Source organism: Columba livia, chromosome 5 (genome assembly GCF_036013475.1).
Source record: "Columba livia isolate bColLiv1 breed racing homer chromosome 5, bColLiv1.pat.W.v2, whole genome shotgun sequence".
NCBI lineage: Eukaryota > Metazoa > Chordata > Aves > Columbiformes > Columbidae > Columba > Columba livia.
In genome coordinates, this window is record NC_088606.1 from 16,907,646 (window position 1) to 16,927,547 (window position 19,902).

At 42.3% G+C, this 19,902-nt stretch overlaps 1 protein-coding gene across 3 annotated transcripts in view; it reads left to right on the plus strand.

Moving 5' to 3' along the window:
* Window positions 1–19,902, plus strand: part of PRIMA1 (proline rich membrane anchor 1) — a 54,511-nt gene that overhangs the window by 28,571 nt on the left and 6,038 nt on the right. For 2 of the 3 annotated variants that reach the window (XM_065063597.1, XM_005506131.3), the window contains one exon: window positions 1,985–2,114. In XM_065063597.1, the coding sequence (XP_064919669.1) occupies window positions 1,985–2,114 (130 nt within the window). Of the gene's footprint in view, window positions 1–1,984; window positions 2,115–18,415; window positions 18,641–19,902 lie in introns of those variants that run through there. The other variant, XM_021292423.2, reaches the window with a different exon arrangement.

Here is a 19,902-nt window from a genome sequence, read left to right on the forward strand (position 1 = left end):
TGAATACTTCGGTTGATCCCGCCTTGGAAGAAGAACAAGGACGAGATAAAGATGGCCTTACTAACCCCATTTTTTATGATCTCATCACATTTTATATGGCATCTCCTGATGCATTTGTTTCTTCTGATTTCACTGCAACCTTTTGTGTTTGTCAGGGCAATACTAGGAGGGCACAGCTGGCCCTGAGGCTGCCTGCTTGCTCCTTCATGCAAACATCTTTGTCATCCTCTGCTCTGGAATCTTAGAAAATAACAACATGGAAAACTTTCCAAGAATATTAAAAACATGAAAAACATTAGCCTTATCATAATACAATAAATAATTCCATCACCCACTGAAACTGACTTCTGCAGCTGACATAGTAATAAAGTAGAAATCCAGCTGCTGATATAGTCTGTCAGTGAACATATTGTGAAAAGAGGCACCAGAAACCATCAGATTTTCAAATAATTTAGTTTTTCAACTTTATTTTTCTCTCCCTTAGAAAAAAATAAAACCAAAACCAAACACAAAAAAACCCCACCCTCATAGTCAGTATATGTACAATAAATTGAAGGCACTATTTGCTAGACAAGTATGATCAGGGTGATAGCATATGTTGAAGCCTGATGCATGTGAGAAAGATAGGACCTCATGTGGCACCAAATGCCGAACTGCCTATAATCTTATCAACCTGTTGGCTTTATTATTTTGGTTGCTTTTTGCAGTTCTTTACCTAGTTTCTTTCTAAGGTGCTTCTGCAGATTTAGCTGAGTGAATGTTGCCAATTTTTCTCTAGATAATGCAATGGGAAAAAAACTCTCAGTAATTGTGTACATCAGGATTTTACATGATGAGTGTTAAACCTAAGAGTATGTAATGTCTCTTCCTAATCAAACATAGGAGCTACAGAAGATATCAGCTCACAATAAATTATGCATGTGTGATAACGTATTTTAACTTGTGCACCTATTTGCAATACGTATAATAGGCAGTTCAGAATTTAGGATATATCAGATCAAATAATTAGACTCAATAAATAGACTTCTGCTACATTTAATTCTCTCCCCTAGTTAACTGCAAATGTAGATTTAGGCAATCCCGTTGACTGATCAAACTTCGTTTAGGGTGACGCAGATTCTCACAGAGTCTATGTGGTTGTGTACACTGAGTTAAGGGTCTCTTCCCCCTCTGCCATTGTCTGTGGCTCATCATCCCTCAGGAAATGTGTCTGCTCAAAACAGGGGAAGAGGTATACAGCCCTGGAGGACAAGATCTAAAACAAATACCACCCATATTACTCTTAATGCAAAATATTGCTTGTTTTGAGTGGTACTTACGTAGGCAATTCTAGCCCTAAATTGAAGAAAAATGTAATAATAATTGCTTTTATTTTCATGTGTTAACATTTCCTAATGTTGACATTTCTTAACTATTGGACATACAATTCAAACACAATGTAATGGGAAAGAAGCTTGTCAACTGTAATTGTCTAAAAGCAGTTAATAAATGTAATAGAATTCCTGTTCTTTTAGAACAAACCCACTTTCCTTGCTCCAAGGTTACAAGGATAGCAGCTGCAATACTGATTGGTAGGCACTGCTGCGGCTCCCCGATAAACATCCCCTAATGTGGTTTGAAAGCCTACCCTTATCAGTGTAACATCTTTCTCTAAAACTAAATCTGATGCAGCCGGCGATGGCAAATGCAGAGGGAGGAGATGTTTCCCATGGGTAGCAGAGCTGAGCTTTTCTCCTTCACGCTGAGCATGTGGACAGCACTGACAGAGAGAAGCTGGTCATCTGGGGACCATGATAAGAAATATCTAGTATTAAACTAGTTGATTGCTTAGGAAAAAAAAAAAAAAGTGACCTAAATGTAAAATATCCTCTTTGCATGTATCTGTGGCCCTGGCGTAGTGCTGTTGCATGGGTGACTGAAGCGTATCTGATTGCACACAGCTTATTTGGGAGAACTCATGTGTTTTTCCACACTCTTGTTACAGCTCCCAAGTCTACCTTTTGTCCCACTGAAGAAACCTGGTGGCCAGGCCTGGTTATTATCATTGCAGTATGCTGCGCCACACTAGTGTTTCTCCTCGTAGTTGTCATCATTTGCTACAAAGCCATAAAAAGGTAAGACTCCAGATACTTTTACTGTGCTTAGGGCAATACAACCCCTCAAAGGTTGTTGACCCAAGACTTGGCTGACACCATGTTATTTTATATGCATCCTAAAGGCAAAACACATCCTCTAGTCAATGTGTATTTTTATTGGAAAGTCACTGTATGTACCAATTCCTGCCTGTGTCAAGGATGAAGTTTAATGCCCAGCTATGGGCACAAGGAGGAGAAAAACTAGAAATGGGACAGGGCCACAGTGTTCAGATTAATATGAACTTCCCAAAGTCACATTACTGCAGGTTTCTGGGGAACGTCGATAGCTTTGGTCTGGCCAAGTGCAGATGTAGGAAACACTGTCCTATCCAGTTCTGGTTGTATTCAAAATTTACATGTGGGACATGAGATTTCTGGCCCAGGCCCATGACTAATTGTAGCATTTCTTCACCTAAATAATATTCCATATTTTGAGCAGAAAAGGTCAAAATCCATACCTTTCATGAGATACAGCATTGACATCCAAACCACAGTTTGGATAAAATTATGTTTATTCAGCTTTGGGATTTTTTCTGGGGGGGGAAGAGAAAATAAAATACCTTTTATGAAAAAGTTATCTGCATGCAAAGCAGCTGCAACATTTTTTATGAGCCTCAGCAGGCATGTCGCAATGGTGGAGCATCACACATGCTTTGTGGTTGAAAAATTTATGCAGGATTTGGAGGATAGTATATCCAAGAGCATCAAAAAGGGAGAATTCAAACAAGAAGACAGAAGTCTGTGTCTAATTTCTTATTAAATTTACATAAGTATCTCTGCTACTCTAGTTTAGCTAAAATGAATGCTTATTAGTTTTGCAGAGTTGGAAGGCTTTCAGTCTAGCTACTGAACTTCTTAAAAATCGTCTATGAAGGGCTGAAATTGGAGTAAAATTGGGTTGGTAACACAGAGCAAAATTTCTTACTTGTAGTTTCTGATCTGCTAGCGGCTGCTCATAGGGGATTGGTCCAATTCCATGTGGAAAGTTGTATTTGTTTCAAAAACAGCTATTGTATTTGTCTGCCTAGGGCCAAACTGTGAATTATTTCTGCCAAGGCTGCAAAATATACCAGCTGGAGCAGTAACTCTCCAGGGCAACATGTGCCTAGCGAAGAATTGCTCTTCAAATCTGCTCTGATGCTGGTAGATGGGAGATACAGAAAAGAAATTTGAACAGGCAAATTTAGAGCTGCCTTGAAAAGGCTGTGGGAGTTCACATAACAAAGTCTTATGCTTCATGTCGGTGAACAATAACACAGATACTTGATGAAGACACCCATTATTTGTCAACAGTGTGAATATCAACACACACGTCAGCTGCTTGAACAGGCATTAGGCTCAGAGAGTGAAAATTCCTCTTAGATCTTCTTATTGTTGACATTCACACTGCTGACAAACGCTAAGCTGAAAACTGCTTAGATGTGGGACAGACAGCTATAAAAGAAAATCTTATTAATTATATTTTTACAGAGTAACTAGAGCATTTCTTTTCATCAATGGGTCCTTCCTAAAACAGCTTTGTTATAAGGATGCCCTAAAGTGCCTGGCAGCATTCCTCAGTAGTTCTGGTTCCTTGATCCACTGTAAAAGATATCTATTGATAAACACGGGCAAATAAGATAAGACGTTTCACAAGAGAGGCATCTCTGTCTTTGACACAGAGTATTATCCCATTTTGTTGAGCTGAATTGGCTTTAGCCAGTGTGAGAAATCCTTCAGTCTATTTTTTGCTGGGAGGTAGAGGTGGATAGACAAAGAGTGAGGGGATTAATCTAGGTGATGCTGAAGCCTAGAGTCCCTTCAGTGTTTTCCCAGCCTTCAGCTCTGTAGCCGTGCTCTGCCCCATCCTTTCTCACACCCCATCCTACCAGGTCTCCTCTGCAGTCCTTCTGCCAGGCCCTCCTTCCTGCAGATCTCCTGGAACTGGGACCTCTGTCACTGCAGCATTTCTGACAAATCTGTCCCTTAACTCCACGGCAGTGCATTGTCTCTTACTTAGAATATACCCATCTCTTTTAGATGTGAACACCACCCACTCATCCTCCAGCTGTGTCTAGTTTGTGTTGTAATCTCAATATGGCACCACCCTCTTCACCCCAGGAAAGGCACATGCTGACTGCCTTGATGTGGAGATCAGAACCCAGCCTGAAGACCCCACCTTTGCCTGCCTGAGTCTTTCTTAGCTCTGGGTGAGGGTAGTGCTGTGGCTCACCACTGAACATCATCTTTTCCTTCTTGTACCATGTCAGGCATGTCTGCAGGTTTCAGAGGTGTCCCAGCCTCATTTCCCTACTGTTGTGTAAGTGGTCACTGTGGGGCAGAACAGGAGATTGGCAAAGTATGCTGAGGATGGGACTGTTTACCATGCCCACCACAAACTGCCCCTCGAAGCCCTCGCCTGCTTCATTTCGTCTCTCTGAATGCATTTGCCTGCATCTCAGGGGTGTCACTGAGATTCATCACCTACTGTCTGATGAGCAGTGTCAATGTGGAAGTGGCAAGAATTATTAACGAAACATATGCTGTGTAAAATCTTGCATAAGACTGTCACCCGCCAGTATTTTTAGACAGGAGCAGGGAAGGAGATCCATGTCTTCTCATTTGGAAACCTTCATTCTGATGAGAGCCTGGGGTATGACAAAAACTGGAAGTGCCAGTAAGCAGGAAAACTGCCTTGGCAGCGGCAGATGGCTCATATATTTTTTTTAGTGCAAAAGGAACAACATTTAAAAATTCTCATTGGTCCATTAGCTGAAAAATATAAATAAAAATAAATAAATAAAAAGAAAAATACTGAGAACATACTGAATATTATTTCAGATCTGGTGATACTACCAGTTTTACCCATGGACAGATGTATCTTATGTATACACCTATCTATATCCTATGTATCCTGTCTATAGTAGATCCTATGTATCTCCTATAGTAGACATGTGGTTTTTATCTCCCAGTGACAGATCCATAAGTATTACAGGAGACTATTGCAAAAGCCTAAAGCATATGGCTCAGTTTAATTAACATTATAAGCACTGAAGAAGTGCTGAAGAGTGAAATAACAGCAGTCATCTGGTTGTAGGGTTTAACAAGAGTTAAATGTTTTAGTAGGAGAGTACAGGCAGAGATTTATTTGCATGGAGCTTGGATCTGTTGTATTAATCCCTCACTTTCATATGAATCAAATTTGAAGTAGAAACAAAAAGAAAAATCCTTTTGTGCTTAAGTTAAAATCTCATTTACTGATTTCAAATGGCCAGACCAAATCAAACTCTCTCATGTCTGCTCTTCTGTAGCAGGAAGAGAGGGAGTGACTGTCGTCGAGGTATTGTAACTCGGCTGTATTTTTATTCAATCTGTATAAAAACTGTTTCTCCTGGGGTGATTTGTTTTCTCTTGTAAAAGCTAAAACTTCAGCATATCACCAATTTTAGGTACTAAGGGGTTTTGTGATAAAATACAACCACACAGATTGCTGCTTCTTTGTATAAAGTAACTACCAGAACGAAGCCAGTATGTTGTTATCTCCATCCCTGCATGTCCCTTGGAAATACTCAGGTTCTCCCAATATGAAATGGTCATAAGAAATGCTGAAATCCATTCCAATGAATGTATTTGACCTCTCTGGTCCCTGAGGGAACTAATACCAAAATGTGTCAGTCAGCTTTAATATTCAGAGAACGGACAGACAGGTTAAACTCTTGGGAAGGTATACATGATGCAATTCTTCAAGGGGTTTTAAAGTAGCCTCTAAATTTCTGTGAGTGATGCTGGTGTCTGCAGTGCTGGGACACCAGGTACAGATGGGTGCTGCTGCATAGATCAAGGACCAAAGGAGATCACACGTGATGTTGTGTTGTGCTACAGCATGGTTACACACACAGTCATAGCACCTTCAGTTTGGCAGCGGAGGAATAGCTATTTCCTCTGGTCATGGTGACAGAGGGGTATTTCCTCTTTTAGAAAATGTGAATCTCCTCTTAAGAAACTTTTCCATGACACGTTAGAAAAATGTTAAGTACTGACACTTAGCAGCAGTCACAGTCTGTAACATTTGCAGATTTCTAGGACAGGCTCACTGGCCAGGGCTCAGATCCATTGTAAGCAGTGGGACTCATTGCGTGAGTAACAAAAGTTATCTCACAACCAGTGATTTCTGCAACATATAGAAAGAACAGATGAATAACAGGTTCAAAATCTGTAATACCTCCATGTATTTCTCTAGCATTTCTTCATCTGTAAAAACCTGCCATTCTTTCTCTTTCACTGGAACACTGTCACAAAGAAGTAAAAACAGGAGGTCCAATGACAATTCATAAACTAGCACAGGCTGGAGGAAGCTGGATCATTTCAGTATTACACGGATTATGGACTGGATTTGGGCAAGTGCATCGTGAATGCCAACAGCTCTAACAAATCTTCATCTGAAGATTCAAAAACAATCAGTGGAGCTTGATTCATTTTATTCAGCTCTGGAGGTGGCTGTCTCTTAAGCCTTCTTTTAATGTCTCCAAGCACCTCAATAACAGTAAGACAGTAAGACTGGAGGAAAGTGAGAAGTAAACACAGTAAAGAGGATTAACAAGACTTGTTTGGTAAATAAGTAACTGAGATGGGGGAGAGAGGGACCTGCAGTATGTAATCCTATTTCTGCAGCTCACTGGTGTGTCATTGTCTGTTAGGGGAGTAAGATATTTACATAAATAGGAAAAAATAAATCCCTGGCTCCCTGTATAAAATTAAAATAGTGGAGCCATCTCTCAAACCTCAAAAGAGAAGGCAAAACTGAACATCCTGGTCTCTGTCACAGCTGATACACCAGCTATGCAGCCTGGCAGGAGGTGTTTCAAATGGTCTGGCAACATGCGAAAAACCTGTACTTAGTACACCCAGAATGTCCATACGGTCTGAATTGATAGATGAGCAGCCCATGGGTCTGGGTTGTGACTCCTTGGCTCTGCTGGATTTTAGGTAGGATGCATAAGAGGTACCTGAGAGCAGAGGTACCACAGGGTTTGCTGCCAAAGAGCCCTCTTGCTAAGTCAGCAGAGAAAGTAGGTTGATGATAGCAAAGTTTTGCATGATACACCTTTTACTATTCAACTTTGTCAAACCACAACAGTTTTTTATTTGTCCCATAGCCTGAGAGAGCGGTACCAAAATGCCTACATATGCACTTCCTTAAACAGGCGCTGAGTTCACCTTCAAATAATAATTAAATGGAAGAAAACATTGTACTGAAATAAAATGACAGGTCATATTTAAACTGTGTTAAAATTCATTGCTCAGGTATTTTCTAGGGTACTCAGCATTAGCATATGATATATGGACCCTGTGTACTGCAACGTCTAGTTTCAATAGCAGACACAAGGTTCAGGAAGTTTGTTTTGTTTAACAAAATAAGGCAGGTGCTTGACAGGGGAGAACATGGAGGATTGTTTAAGGAGGGTAAAAAAGTGGGATATTGGGCTGTGTGAGCTGATATGTATGGAAGAGTGTGTCCCATGGTGTGGGGGTGTAAGTCCTGCTCAGCAGGCCATGGTCCCGCACCTCTCCCCAGCCAGTTTTGTACCACTCACTCCCCCAGAGAGCAAGGACTGTGTAATCCTCCACACTGCCATCTCCTATGAGAAGCAATGAGGCTGAGCACAATCTACTTCAAAATGGTTATTAATTGCAACAAAACAATGCTTTTCAGTGTGGGAAGAGAAGAAAGAAGAGTGCCCTAAACTTACTTAATGGCTTTGAAGTGGATATTCATGGCAGGGCTGATGACAGGCAGGTCAAGGTGAATTGAGATTGTTAATCTCTTTTATTTTCATTGATGCATTAGAAGGGTTTGTACTGAAATGGTGTCTTAATTTTCAGCAGGTGCCTGGAAAGACAGTAATTACTCAGAAGATAAAGTGAGATAGTTGGTTGAAAAACTGGGTAAAAAAGTACTGTTTGAGGGGGGGACACTCAAAGGGAAGAAGAAGAAGAAGGTCTGTGAGGCCAGAGCTATGTCTTTGATGCAATTCATTGATGTCAGACCGGTTCAGCTCTGCAGAAGGGCCAACCCTTAAGAAGTCCCATTCAAAAAGGAATATGGTCTTCACTGGGAAGACCTGGGAATGTCCCTGAGGGCAGTTGAAAGAAAGACAAACTTCAAAATTTTGGAAAAACAAGTGTGCTGGTTTGATTGAAAGTTAATTAATTTTCTTCATGCAGTTAGCAACCTTTCTTTTTCATAGCTAGCATGGTCATTATTTGGACTTAGTTTGAGAACAAGAGATAACACTTTGGGACAGAGTTAATAATGTTTTTAATTGCTCTTGTCTGAGAGCCAAGGACATCCTGAGCGCTCTGCCCACAGGTGTGAGGCAGTGAGGAAGGGGGGATAGATGGAGCAGAGCTTGACTGACATCCAGACTGATTCCATCCCATTAGCATCATGCTTCATATTTAAAGAGAGTTAGAGAGAGAGTGTCTCTTTTCTTTGCTCTCAGAGACCTGTTGAGGGGAGTTCTGTTTGGGATTTCATTAGTTCGGCCTTTTGCCATCCTGCCGTTTTGCAGAAGCCTCTGGGCCTTTTCTGCCTTTCTTCTCTCTTCTCTCTCTGGGATCGGCTGTTGGGACCAGGTGCTGTTTCCTGGGACTGGCTGCTCGGTGTGGATGGAGCTCATAAGGAATTGCATTGAGTATCTTTTATTTTATATTCTATTTCAATTTTATAGATATATATTTACTAGTAGTGTATTAGTATTTTGTTCCTTTATTAAACTGTGTTTATCTCAATCCAGGTTTCTCCCTTTCCTTTTGATTCTCTCCCCTGTTTGGGAGGCAGGGAGGGAAGTGAGTGAGCAGCTCTTGTAGTTGTATTGCTGTCTTGGGTTAAACCAAAACAGCAAGGAAGAAGACAGTCACACTGTAGCCTGGTTATCTGTTCCACGGGCTGCATGTTGATGCTTATCAACAAAAGGATCAGCATCTACCACTGAGCACCACCGTCCAGGTCTACTGTCACCTCTAAACAAAACCCAGGGTGTTCGCATGTGTTGCCTCCGTGGCTTATCATCTCCCAGTGGTGTATCTGCTCCCATCCTTGGACTGAGGTTGCAGATGAAAATTTAAATACTCTGAGCAGACAATCTTTCTGCAAGGGATCCCATTTTTAAACCATAAAGAAATTAGTTCATAGAATCACAGAATGGTTGAGGTTGGAAGGGACAGCATGAGATCATCTAGTCCAAACTTCTTCTCTTAACAGAGTCAGCTAGACGAGGTTGCCCAGGTCTATGTCCAGCTGGGGTTTTAATATCTCTACAGATGGGGAGTACACAACCTCTCTGTGTTCTCATTGGTTTTCTTGTGTTCTTTCAAAGCTATCACTATTTATTAAACTGAATGTAGCCTTGCTTGATGAAAACTGAGTGCTAGTACAAGGAAAATCTGTTGTTCTTCCAAACAGTATTGAAGCCTGGTTGTTGGTTGTGCAACAGTTTCCAAGATAGAATATATGAGACAAGTTGTTGAACAGCTTTACAGCTTGACTCAAGCCCACTGGAGATTCCAGAGCTCTGCTGTATTTGTTTTGCTGATTCAATGTCATCATGAGGGATTTGGAATGGGGGACTAATAGTTGATGCTGCCCAGTGTTTTTGGGGTGCATCATTTTTTAAGTTGAATAGCAGAAGTATTTGTACTACTTGTTAGCAGGTATATTTGACACATCAAGGGCTGATAAGCAAGTGGATGAAGTAGCCTTTTATTTGGGGAGATGGCTGAGCCAAGCCGCGTGGGCAGTGCTGTGCAGGAAAGTTTGCTTTGCTGTTGCCTGTGCAGTACATGTTGGTTGGATAAGGACTGTCAGTCTAGGATTTTCATAAGCACAACTTGTTTGCGTAACTATTATAGGGCAGGATTTCTCAGTCTCTTTTAAGTTATACCAAAGTCACATTCGGCTAGAGGGAAAGTTTGTTGTCACAAATGGGTAACATACACCACTGTTTCTCCTAACTGGTAACACTGGAAGCCTTCAGAGGGCTTTAGTCTTTAGTACAAAACAAGTGGTCCAAGTGCTTCACAGAATACTCTCCTACAGATCATTTTTCACTTGTTCACTCCTAAGTTGTGATGTATTGACAAAGATTCCAACAGAAGTCTGCGGAGCGTTATGTTCTATCCTGTGATCAATTAACTTTTCACTGTGACCAGAAATAAATTTGCCATTTTTCTGTTTTCTACTGCAGATGAGGGTACCACACCGAATGGGCAGACCTCTTGTGATAGATTCAAGTCTTGTACAGTTATTGGCCCAGTGCAACTCTGTAATAGCCATGGCTGAATTTTACAGGCTCATGTCAGAATATAATGCTAATGCTGGCCTAATTATATTAGTTGAAATATTCCTGTTTTACCTCAGTGCAATTAGGAGGTCCAAGTGGATACTAGAGCTTTGAAACACACAGGAGAGTTGCTAGGTTTACCATGAGTTTTTTATTACATGTTTTCCTGAAGCCGTAACTTCTGAAGAAATCTGAATAAATATGAGGTCAGGGTTCTCTTTAACTACTTGTTTAAAAATGACTTAAAACTCAAGACTCATACATATTCTAAATCCTACAAGGCAAAAAAAATAAAGTTTTCTTATGAATTCATTTAATATGTAAGCCAATCATAGTTTTTACAAGCTGACACGAGGACACTTGTGGCTGGCCCTGATGATGAAAAGCCACAGCTGTGGCTGAGGTGTACCTAGCATGGTGTGCAAGAACATTTGAAGAAAGTTTTGGGCTTGATTATCTGGGATATCCAAGCTTAGGACTGTGTTTGTTACAGCCTGCAAGAACCCAGCAGCAGCACCCTGGGGTGCCTGGGACAATCTTTCTTTATGACTCAGAGGAAATTGTACCCATGGTAGTAGGGTGGGGGTGTCAATTTTTTACTCCAGCTCTGTATCACCCAGAAAATCCCTCTACATAATGAGAATCTCATAGAAACCTGCTGGGTGCTTTTATTACCCCCTTTTACTTTCCCCAAAGGATTTGCAGGGCATCTGGAGTAAAACCAGTAAAGCCTGATTTCTCCAGTGGCTGAACAACTGCAGCTCTCACTGGGTTCAATGTACATGGTAGATTTTCAGGACCTCTAAAATCACAAAAGTTAGAACAAGAAAGCCAGAAAAGTGTGGGAATGCCCCATCAGTTCCCACACATGCCCCACGCTGTTCCAGCCAGGCTCTGCCCAGGCTTATTCTGCTCTGCCTTGGGGTGACAAGAAGCCAGACCTGACTGTGGGCAGCTAAGCACCATTTGGTCCCCTACCCGTCACACACATCCAGCCAACTTCAAGATGACCGAGACTGTTCAGCACACCGCTCAGCCCTGTTTGCATGACCCATTCCCTCCCAGTCTCTGCCCTTTCTTGTTTTCTGCAGAGCTCTGTTTCCTGCATCACCACCGCATTACCCCACATTTGACCATACCCCTTTCCTGCTTGGCTTCTCAGCACACTTGTGGCCAGCAGCCTTGGCTTGGTGCCACCCTTGGTTCTACTACTTCGTGGCTTCTGCTGACTTTGGTTTTGATGCCTGAGTCTAACCTGGACTTGTGTGTGCAGAGACCCTGGGAAAAGATAGAGCTCAGGGAATGGCAGGACCTGTGCTTGGATGTCTTTCCTCCTGTGCAGGTAATCTCAGCCACAGGTAACAAGGCATTTGACCGTGGCAGCAGTATTTCACACTGTAATTTATGTGCATTAGTTTCACATCTTTGCCTAATTAGTCACAACTTGGTTTGCAAACAAGATCTCAGCTTTTCTATGCCCTAGCTTAGAGCAGAAGTTGATAAAGGAAATCTCAGGGGTGCTTGTCCACACCAGCTGGTTTTGGGGGTCCCCACTGCTCTGAAGGGAGGTCACATCACACAAACCCCACCTTGCTGTGGTGTTTGCTGCCATGCAGCCACACTGCCCATGGGGAAAAGGGGTGCAGACAGGGTCCCCCTTCACAGAGCTGCAATGCTTCTCAGGCACACATCAAGCCCCTTGCAGCTGTGTTGCCACCACTTGTGTGGCTACATAATCTGATTTCTGCTAACTCTGTCCTTCCTTCTCTGCACCCCCCATACTTACTGCTAAATATTTATAATGTTCCCGTGTTGCTAAGCAGCACACAGCTCCCTGCATGGGAGAGTCTTGCTGCGAAGGCGAGACATGCACTAGGTCGGCATGGGCAGATCAGCGGGTGGGAGAAGATGGCATCGGCTGGGATAATCCTGCTCTGCTGCGTGCTTACCTCGCTCTGACTCGGGTCTCCCCTCCATCAGCAGGCACATGGCTGCCCCTTCCAGTATGTCTGGGCTGGAGAATGGTGCTCCTGGTCTGTCCATCTCACAGAGCTGTTGGCTAAATAGTCATGTCACAGAACACTTGTGGAGATGAGCATTGCAGCATCCGTTCCACAAGCTAATGCCAAATGATGGACTTAAAGCACTAACAGGGGAGTCTGATGTAAAGGGTCTGATCCCAGCTGTGTACAATACAAGAGTGGGAAAATAAGGTCATTCTTCATTCTGGCCCTTGAAAAGAGGCCATGCAAAGAGTTTTCAGGTGGAGATAGGATGCCTTCTTTGTTGTCTGCTCTTTGAGGCAGTAGCAGGAAACCTGATGAAAGATTTTAATACTTCAAGCAACAGGGACTGCAGGATAACTGATTTTTTCCCTTCAGTTACTCTGAGCCCTGGGAAGCCAGTGTGGAGACTGGCTGAACTCAAATCCTTTCTCAGAAATTGTCCCCAATTACAGTTGTCTAAACACAATTCTCAAACTGCACAAAACCAAACCTCTGTGTAGACATCAAGGTGTGCAGGACTTACTGGTTCCTCTGCCTCTGTATGGACTTGCCCAGTTGTGCTCCTGGAGCATGGGAAGGCTGGGAACGTGCTGTGCCTCATGGGGTTTGCATTTGTCCTGCAAAGAGAAGGGTTTGGCTCTGCAGACTTTTCTTTATGAGTGGAGAAATTCAGAAGCAGCTGCTTGGAAGTTAGTGGTCTTACTCTAGCTGGTGACAGAGACAGGTTGCCTCAAATGCAAAGTGATCAAGATAGTTGCAGAGGTCAATTCATTCTACAAGCTTTTGTTTTCTTCTGAGTTGCTTGCGTTTGTTTGTGTCACAGACACTCTTCTATTGAAGACATTTCTACAATGAAAAATCTACAGAGAATTTTGGTTCATCTGCACAGAAATTAACCATTACTATTTAAATAATTTTGTGAAATTCAATTTCAATTATTCCGTGAAACAGCAGCAGCCTTGTTCTTCTGTATAGATCAAGTCCATCATTCAAGTTTGTGCCGATGTTAGCAAGGGATCAAATAGCAAGGTAGTTATCTACATTCAGCAAAAAATCTGGGCAGAAAGTAGCACAGAAGATAAACTTTGTTTTGCAGATGGAAAAGTCTGGTGCCTAAACTGGCATTATCTGCAGTCGCTTGGCTGATGAGAGAACTACTGTCCTTCAGAGACAGCAGGAGCACAGTGAAGAGCAGTCCTTGCTCAGCTCCTCTCTCTGCCCCTTATTACTTCAACCCCACATTTTTCCTGTACCAGTGGCCACCCTGACCCAGAACACAGGGCACAAAGCACCAGCCCGTCTGCAGCTGTGGCAGGGGATTCCTGCACTTTTCCCTTTTCTCCTTCCGGCTCCAATACAGATGTCTTTTTTTAGGGACATACATATTGACAATCCCAGGCAGTTTCTGCATTGCCCCATGAGCCGAGCTCCACACACGTACCGTAGCTGTTTACACTGCTCTATGGCAGGACAGGCCTTTGAGGGCTGAGTGTGTCCCTCGTTTCTAGAGGGCACTGCCAGCATGTAGCACACTACCAGGCATGGTCATGGCCATGGCCATCCTCCAGACATGGTTTTGCTTTGTTCGAAACAGGATGCCTTCATTCTGGGCATTTAATATGGTTTTTTTCTTTTTTATTTAGTGGTTTTTGCCAGACTTGAAGACCAGCAACATGAGCTCTTTTTTTTTACATTAGGCTCATTCATTTTTTTTCCTTTTGTCCTCAAAGCATATCAATGATGTATTCTGCACTGAGAAGACCTGCTGGATAATGTTAGCTGTAATATCCCTGCAGTCAATAAACCCTTTTAAAGATCATTACAGGGAATACAAAGAATGGGTTACTGAAAGCACTTTTATCAATTATGTCAGCTAAGAGTTCAGTATACTAAAAGTAAAGCTGCTTCTCTTCCTTAACACTGGTTTTGTGTAGGAGCATAATTCTGAATTTAGCTGAATTGAAGACCTAGTAGGAAATGTGATCACATCACCTTAGTCTCCCAGGGACAGATCTTCCTTTGTAACATCAGAACAAATCCTCCTCAAGTCCACCAAAGTCTGTGGAATTACTCTGACTTTGCACTGCTGAAAATAAGTGAAGACTAAACTCTACTTCTTAAATTTCACATGTGGCTCAGCAATCTATTTCAATTACTTGCAATCTGAACAGACCAAATCCTCCCTTCAGATATACCCTGAGCAACTCCAGCAGGCTGGGACAGATGCACTTCTGCAGTGAGAGCTCTGCCCACCACATTTTGCACCTGAGCGCATCAGCTCAGAGAACCTCTGAGTGTGGGTGAATGGCTGCAGAGCGGCTCTGCATCGACATTTTTCCCTCTGAGAAAAGCACTCATTGAAGGACAGATCTTCCATCTGTGCGTAGCAAGTGGGATTTGACTGTCACAGGGGACCATGAAACACCTCGAAGCAGAAATCACCCACATGCCTGCAGGGCTTGCTTAAATATACTCCAGAAACTGGTCAGCTAAAAATGGCTGCGTGGGAGAGCTGAATTAGCCATAAATCTCAGGCATGAAAATGCTCATGTGAACAGTCAGAAAAGAAGAAACTCTACTTAGGAGAAAGTATCTTGGGGCTAGATCAAATCCTATTGATGCACCATGACTTGCAGTGCTGTGAAAGAGACTTGCCCATTTTGTATAATTGTCCTAGCCCATGCACTTGTACAGATCTTCTCCCGGTCTCCACGTATGAGAGACAGAAAAGATCTGAAGATGTTAAAAATTGCATGCTTACTTTCTCCAGTAAATTTTGTTTACTAGCTGAAAACTAGTTTTATTTGGCTAAGACTGAAGTATTCAAAGGTCTCCAGGGAAAGAATGGCCTTGTCTGGGTCACAAAAGTCACTCCTTTTTTTTTTCACAAGGAGCAAAGGGGCATTGCAGCTTGAGAAACGAGACCTCCTTCAATGTCCAAAACTGAAAGTAACTAAGTACAGGTAATACCACACAGGTTACCTACAAGACTTTCTAGTTTTGAAGAGTAAAAATATCACTTATTGGGATAATAAGTAATAAACACCGGGGCAAGACAGTTTGTGTCTTTTAGGTGCTGGACTATCTTACTTACCAGACTGGAGACTGAGATACAGGAATACATGTGAAAGCCTTGGGAAACTGAGAGTATTGAACACTGGTACTTGACAAACATTGAGCAGTATTGAGTGCATTGCTGAAAGTTGTCCAGATGGAGCTGCTTTTTATTATAACAGTAAAACATTTGCTTTGTACGTGGGAAGTAGTTGAGCCAGTAACCTCTTCCTACGAGTAATTAATAGTATGCAGCTTGTTTTCTGGACAGAGAAATGGTCCACATATGTCTGTTAACTAATTTAATAGAGAAAAACTAAGGTTTCAGAGAAATTTCATCATTAGGGTTTCTTCTTTTATTTCTGTCTTTGCATTGTCAAATAAAAAATATCCAGATCTAATTTTTCTGGTTCCTTTGAGACGGTCAAATGGAGAAGTCAGAAAGTGACTCTCTTCCCATGACTCTTAAAACTATCTTCAGAGAAGTGTTCGTCTTTAACATGAGCCCCGTTTGCCTGGGCTGGCCTAGGCTGGCCAGCCCAGGTTAGTCATTAGGCAAGGCTTGTGGTGGGCAGCTGCACACAGATTTGATGGCTATGTCCCAGGAAACAGCTGTTCTCAGGGCACTGAGCCCTGCTAGCTGGTCCTGTTCACAAACCAGTCTCAGAAAGCGAGTTTTCTTCTGCCATCAGTTGCTTTCATGGGAACTGATTCACCTCTGACGGCTGATGGCCAGCATGAAACAAACAGCTGCTTGATGAACACCCACAGTACCGAGAGGTAAACAGCCTCCATTCAAGTTCTTTGTGTTCTTCTAGACATTTAGGTTACTGGGAGAGGTGATTCCTGTGATGGAATAACATTATAATATTTATTCTTCCATTCCTGTCCTGTATCTGCTAAATAAGGATGTTTTTGAAGTGTGACTGTAGCCCACATATCATCTTGTCTGGGCTTCCAGCAGCGAAGTCTAGCCAAGAGCTCTAAATATAGCTGCCATAGGTACTGCTAGCTCATGAGGCAACGCTGAGTGAAAATATACCTACCAGGTATTTACCCTTTTTCTTGGATAACTTTCTAACCCAGGAATGTGCGGCTGCAGTTGGATATCTACTGGTATATAGGTAGCTTGGATATTTCTGCTGTGCACTGGAGACACATCAGGATAGACCAATCCTATGAAGCAAATGGGTGTGTCATATGAGACCCAATTTTGTTGAAAATCATTAATTTTTATGTGTTGATAGCTAATGAAATATTCATTGGTACAGAGAAGAGCTTTGAAGTCGTTGCACGTATAAGCAGTACATCTTCAGCTCTCTGAATTGCCCCTTCCCTCCTGCCGCTTTGCCCCGGGGATCGGTGGGCACACAAGCCACCTGGCACACACGCGATCCAGCACATGCCACCAGCGAGGCAGGAGGGGCGGGCAAGCCCTGGTGATGCTCGCCAGTGGAGCAGCTTGCCGGCCGCTTCTCTTTCCTCATTGCACAGCCCCGTGCAGTGACAGGCAAAAGTGGGGCTGCCTGCAGAGCATGGTAGCAGTTTCATTGGTGGTAGCAACCACCTCAAGGTGAAACTGCTTTGAGAGGAGAGACAATTTCTTCACCTTTGTGAGAGGCGCTGAAAACACAGAAGGATTTTTGGCACAGATACCTTGTACATTGGCACAGGTACAGCTGCGCAAAGGCAGTGCAGAGATACCTCATAGCTTTCACTGTTGGCAAAATCTCTGTCAGTTGATACTGATACCAACACAATGCAATCTTTTTTTAATATATATTTTTGCAAGTGCCTTTTAAGTATGATTTGCAATTTTGTGCCACTACCCAGGAAAGAGTGGAGATGCACTGTGGTCTTCTGAGCATTGGGCATCTCCTCCAACAATGCACAGCCAGGAGGACAAAGCAGCCTTTCCTCCACTAACTGCATTTTAAAAGAATGAAGCTCTATTCCTGTTTTGTGAGGAACAGAGTAGATTTTTTCCTCAGAGGATAATCCAGGGCAGCAAATCCCATGTGGGGGCATCTTCTGACCGTGCTGAGTTCGGTATAGGGGTCCCAGAAGGAGTTGAATTTAATATCCCTTCATTTCTCTGCTGCCAGCACAAGGTCACCCTCTCGTAGTTTGGCTAGGTTTTCCCAGAGCCCAGCCTTCCCAGATGCTGGCCATGGTGCACTGGCACTCAACAGAGACATTGCTACGGAGGCAGGCAGTAGGAAACAGGTTTGTAATGCTCAGGCTTGTCTTATGAAATCAGGTTTTATTCTTAACTCTCATGCCTTCTGAGCAAAAAGCACCTTGAAGAGTATGAGCATGTGGATTACGTTGTGTCTTTTAACCTCTGTTGTGGTTTACTCTTCTGGACAAAACTTCTATTCCTATTTCTAGGTGATCTTATTCTCCTCAAAGCTTCAATAAGCCTAGAAGTTAACAAGGCATAATAAATTCCTGATTAAATGTATAGTCTGCACATCTTTTGCTTGATTTTGTCTGAAAAGTCATATATTGATATTTTCTTCAGTGTGTACAAGCGAGACACAAGGTGAAACTCTCCCATAGCACTCTACCAAACTGCCTTACAGACAGTAGGTTAATGCCATATTTACACCAGTATCCAAAGCTGACAGGGAGGATTTTGTCAAATGTACTGAGTTCTGTGACAAGACTAGGGCCAAAAACTGTGTCTGAGAAATATTCTGAAGACAACTTACAAATGATATTTGAATGTGCATCGTTACATTGACCTTTACGCAGTACTCTGCAGAGAACTGGTACAAGCCAATATGAATGTCTTTGATAAATAAGATTTGTAATGTGATCAGAACCTCATCTGAAATTGAAGGCTGACCTGTGAAATACACTGTTAAATGGCTGTTTGATGCTTTCTTGATTTTAGGATTCATGCAAATTAATGCATGCATGGTGGAGAGGTCATTATGGACTCTGATGCATCATTTCAGGCATGTACTAAGCTGTACAGAGTTGCGTGTACCTTTCATTCGCAGATGTTTGGCATGAAGAGTGCACCAATTTGTTTGCTAAACATCAAAGCACAATGTGTAGCAAATCATACTGTAAAGCAGTGCAAACCACTTGTTAGCAAACAGCCTGTTTCGCCTGCCACCAAGTGAGTATGCCATATACAAAACGTTCCCTACTCATTCCCTTACTAATTTAAAACATCACTTTTACTAATGAAGAGCATTCCCTGGAATAGAAATGCATAAATACAGGGCCACAACACTTCAGCTGAAAGGGGGTTTGGAGTATTAGATGTAGGAAGATCATGCATTATATAGCTTATCAGGCAGAAAATAGAATAGAAGGGTTCCCTTTGTGTGTAAGAGGAAAACTTGCATGCTTGGACCGCAACAGTCAATGAAATGCAAGGTTAAAAAAAAGCTAGTGACACACACTATTGACACAAACAGAACTAGTGCCCTAATGCAAAACTGCAGTTTAAAAATCACAAAATGACTTTGCTCTCTAAATATGTAGGTCAATTTTCATCACTGTGACAAGTGCATACAAGTCTGCCAAGCCGGTGATTTATTATAAATGTTGGAACTGAGGCAAGTTTGACACCAAATACATGTCTGACATGCACATGGAGACAAATTAAGTGAAAGGAGTTAAACAGAGCATTCTCTAAGCCTGAACTTTCATGTCTGCCAAAAAAATAAATAAATAAAAGCCTTAAATAGCCATTTCATTGAGACCCAATGAAGTAGTTGCTCTGTTTTGCTAGTGCTAAGACTGAGCAGTTGATATGGCAGAAGCAGAATCCCGATTAAATCTCCATTCCACTATTTGCAGGCTCTGAAAAAATACACTTTCAATGCACGCTAATGCCAGGGGTGTAAAACCAACAACAACCTCTCCAACAGTGTCTCCAGAGAGGTCTCACCATCAAGGAAGAGTCTCCAGACCTCCCAGGTCTGTGCTGGGAGACCAGCCTGGGGAGGGGAAAGAGCAAACAGCTGCTCTCGGGGAGAGAAACTGAAGCAAAGAAAGAAGGAGGAAGAGAGAAAGAGTTTCAGAAATCACTTCTAGAAAAAAAAAAAAAAAAAAGAAAAGAAAAAGAAAAATGTAAATTAAAATGAAAGGAAGACTTTTTAACTTGAAGAAAGTAGAGGAAAGGTAGATAGGGAAAGAAAATGGAACTGGAGAGGTGCAGAAACACGTAGGAGACCAAAAGAAAGAAGAAGGGCTAAACAGGGGTGAAGCGGCAAAAAAGAAGTGGCCAAAATGTCTTCATTTTTTTGACTATTCATAGAGCTGAGAGTCAGGGTTGGAATGGGGCAAGGCAGGTGGAGGGGCAGAAAACAGAAGGAATTTTTGAAAGGAGCACAGAAGTTTGCAGACAGTCACATCATTTTCTCT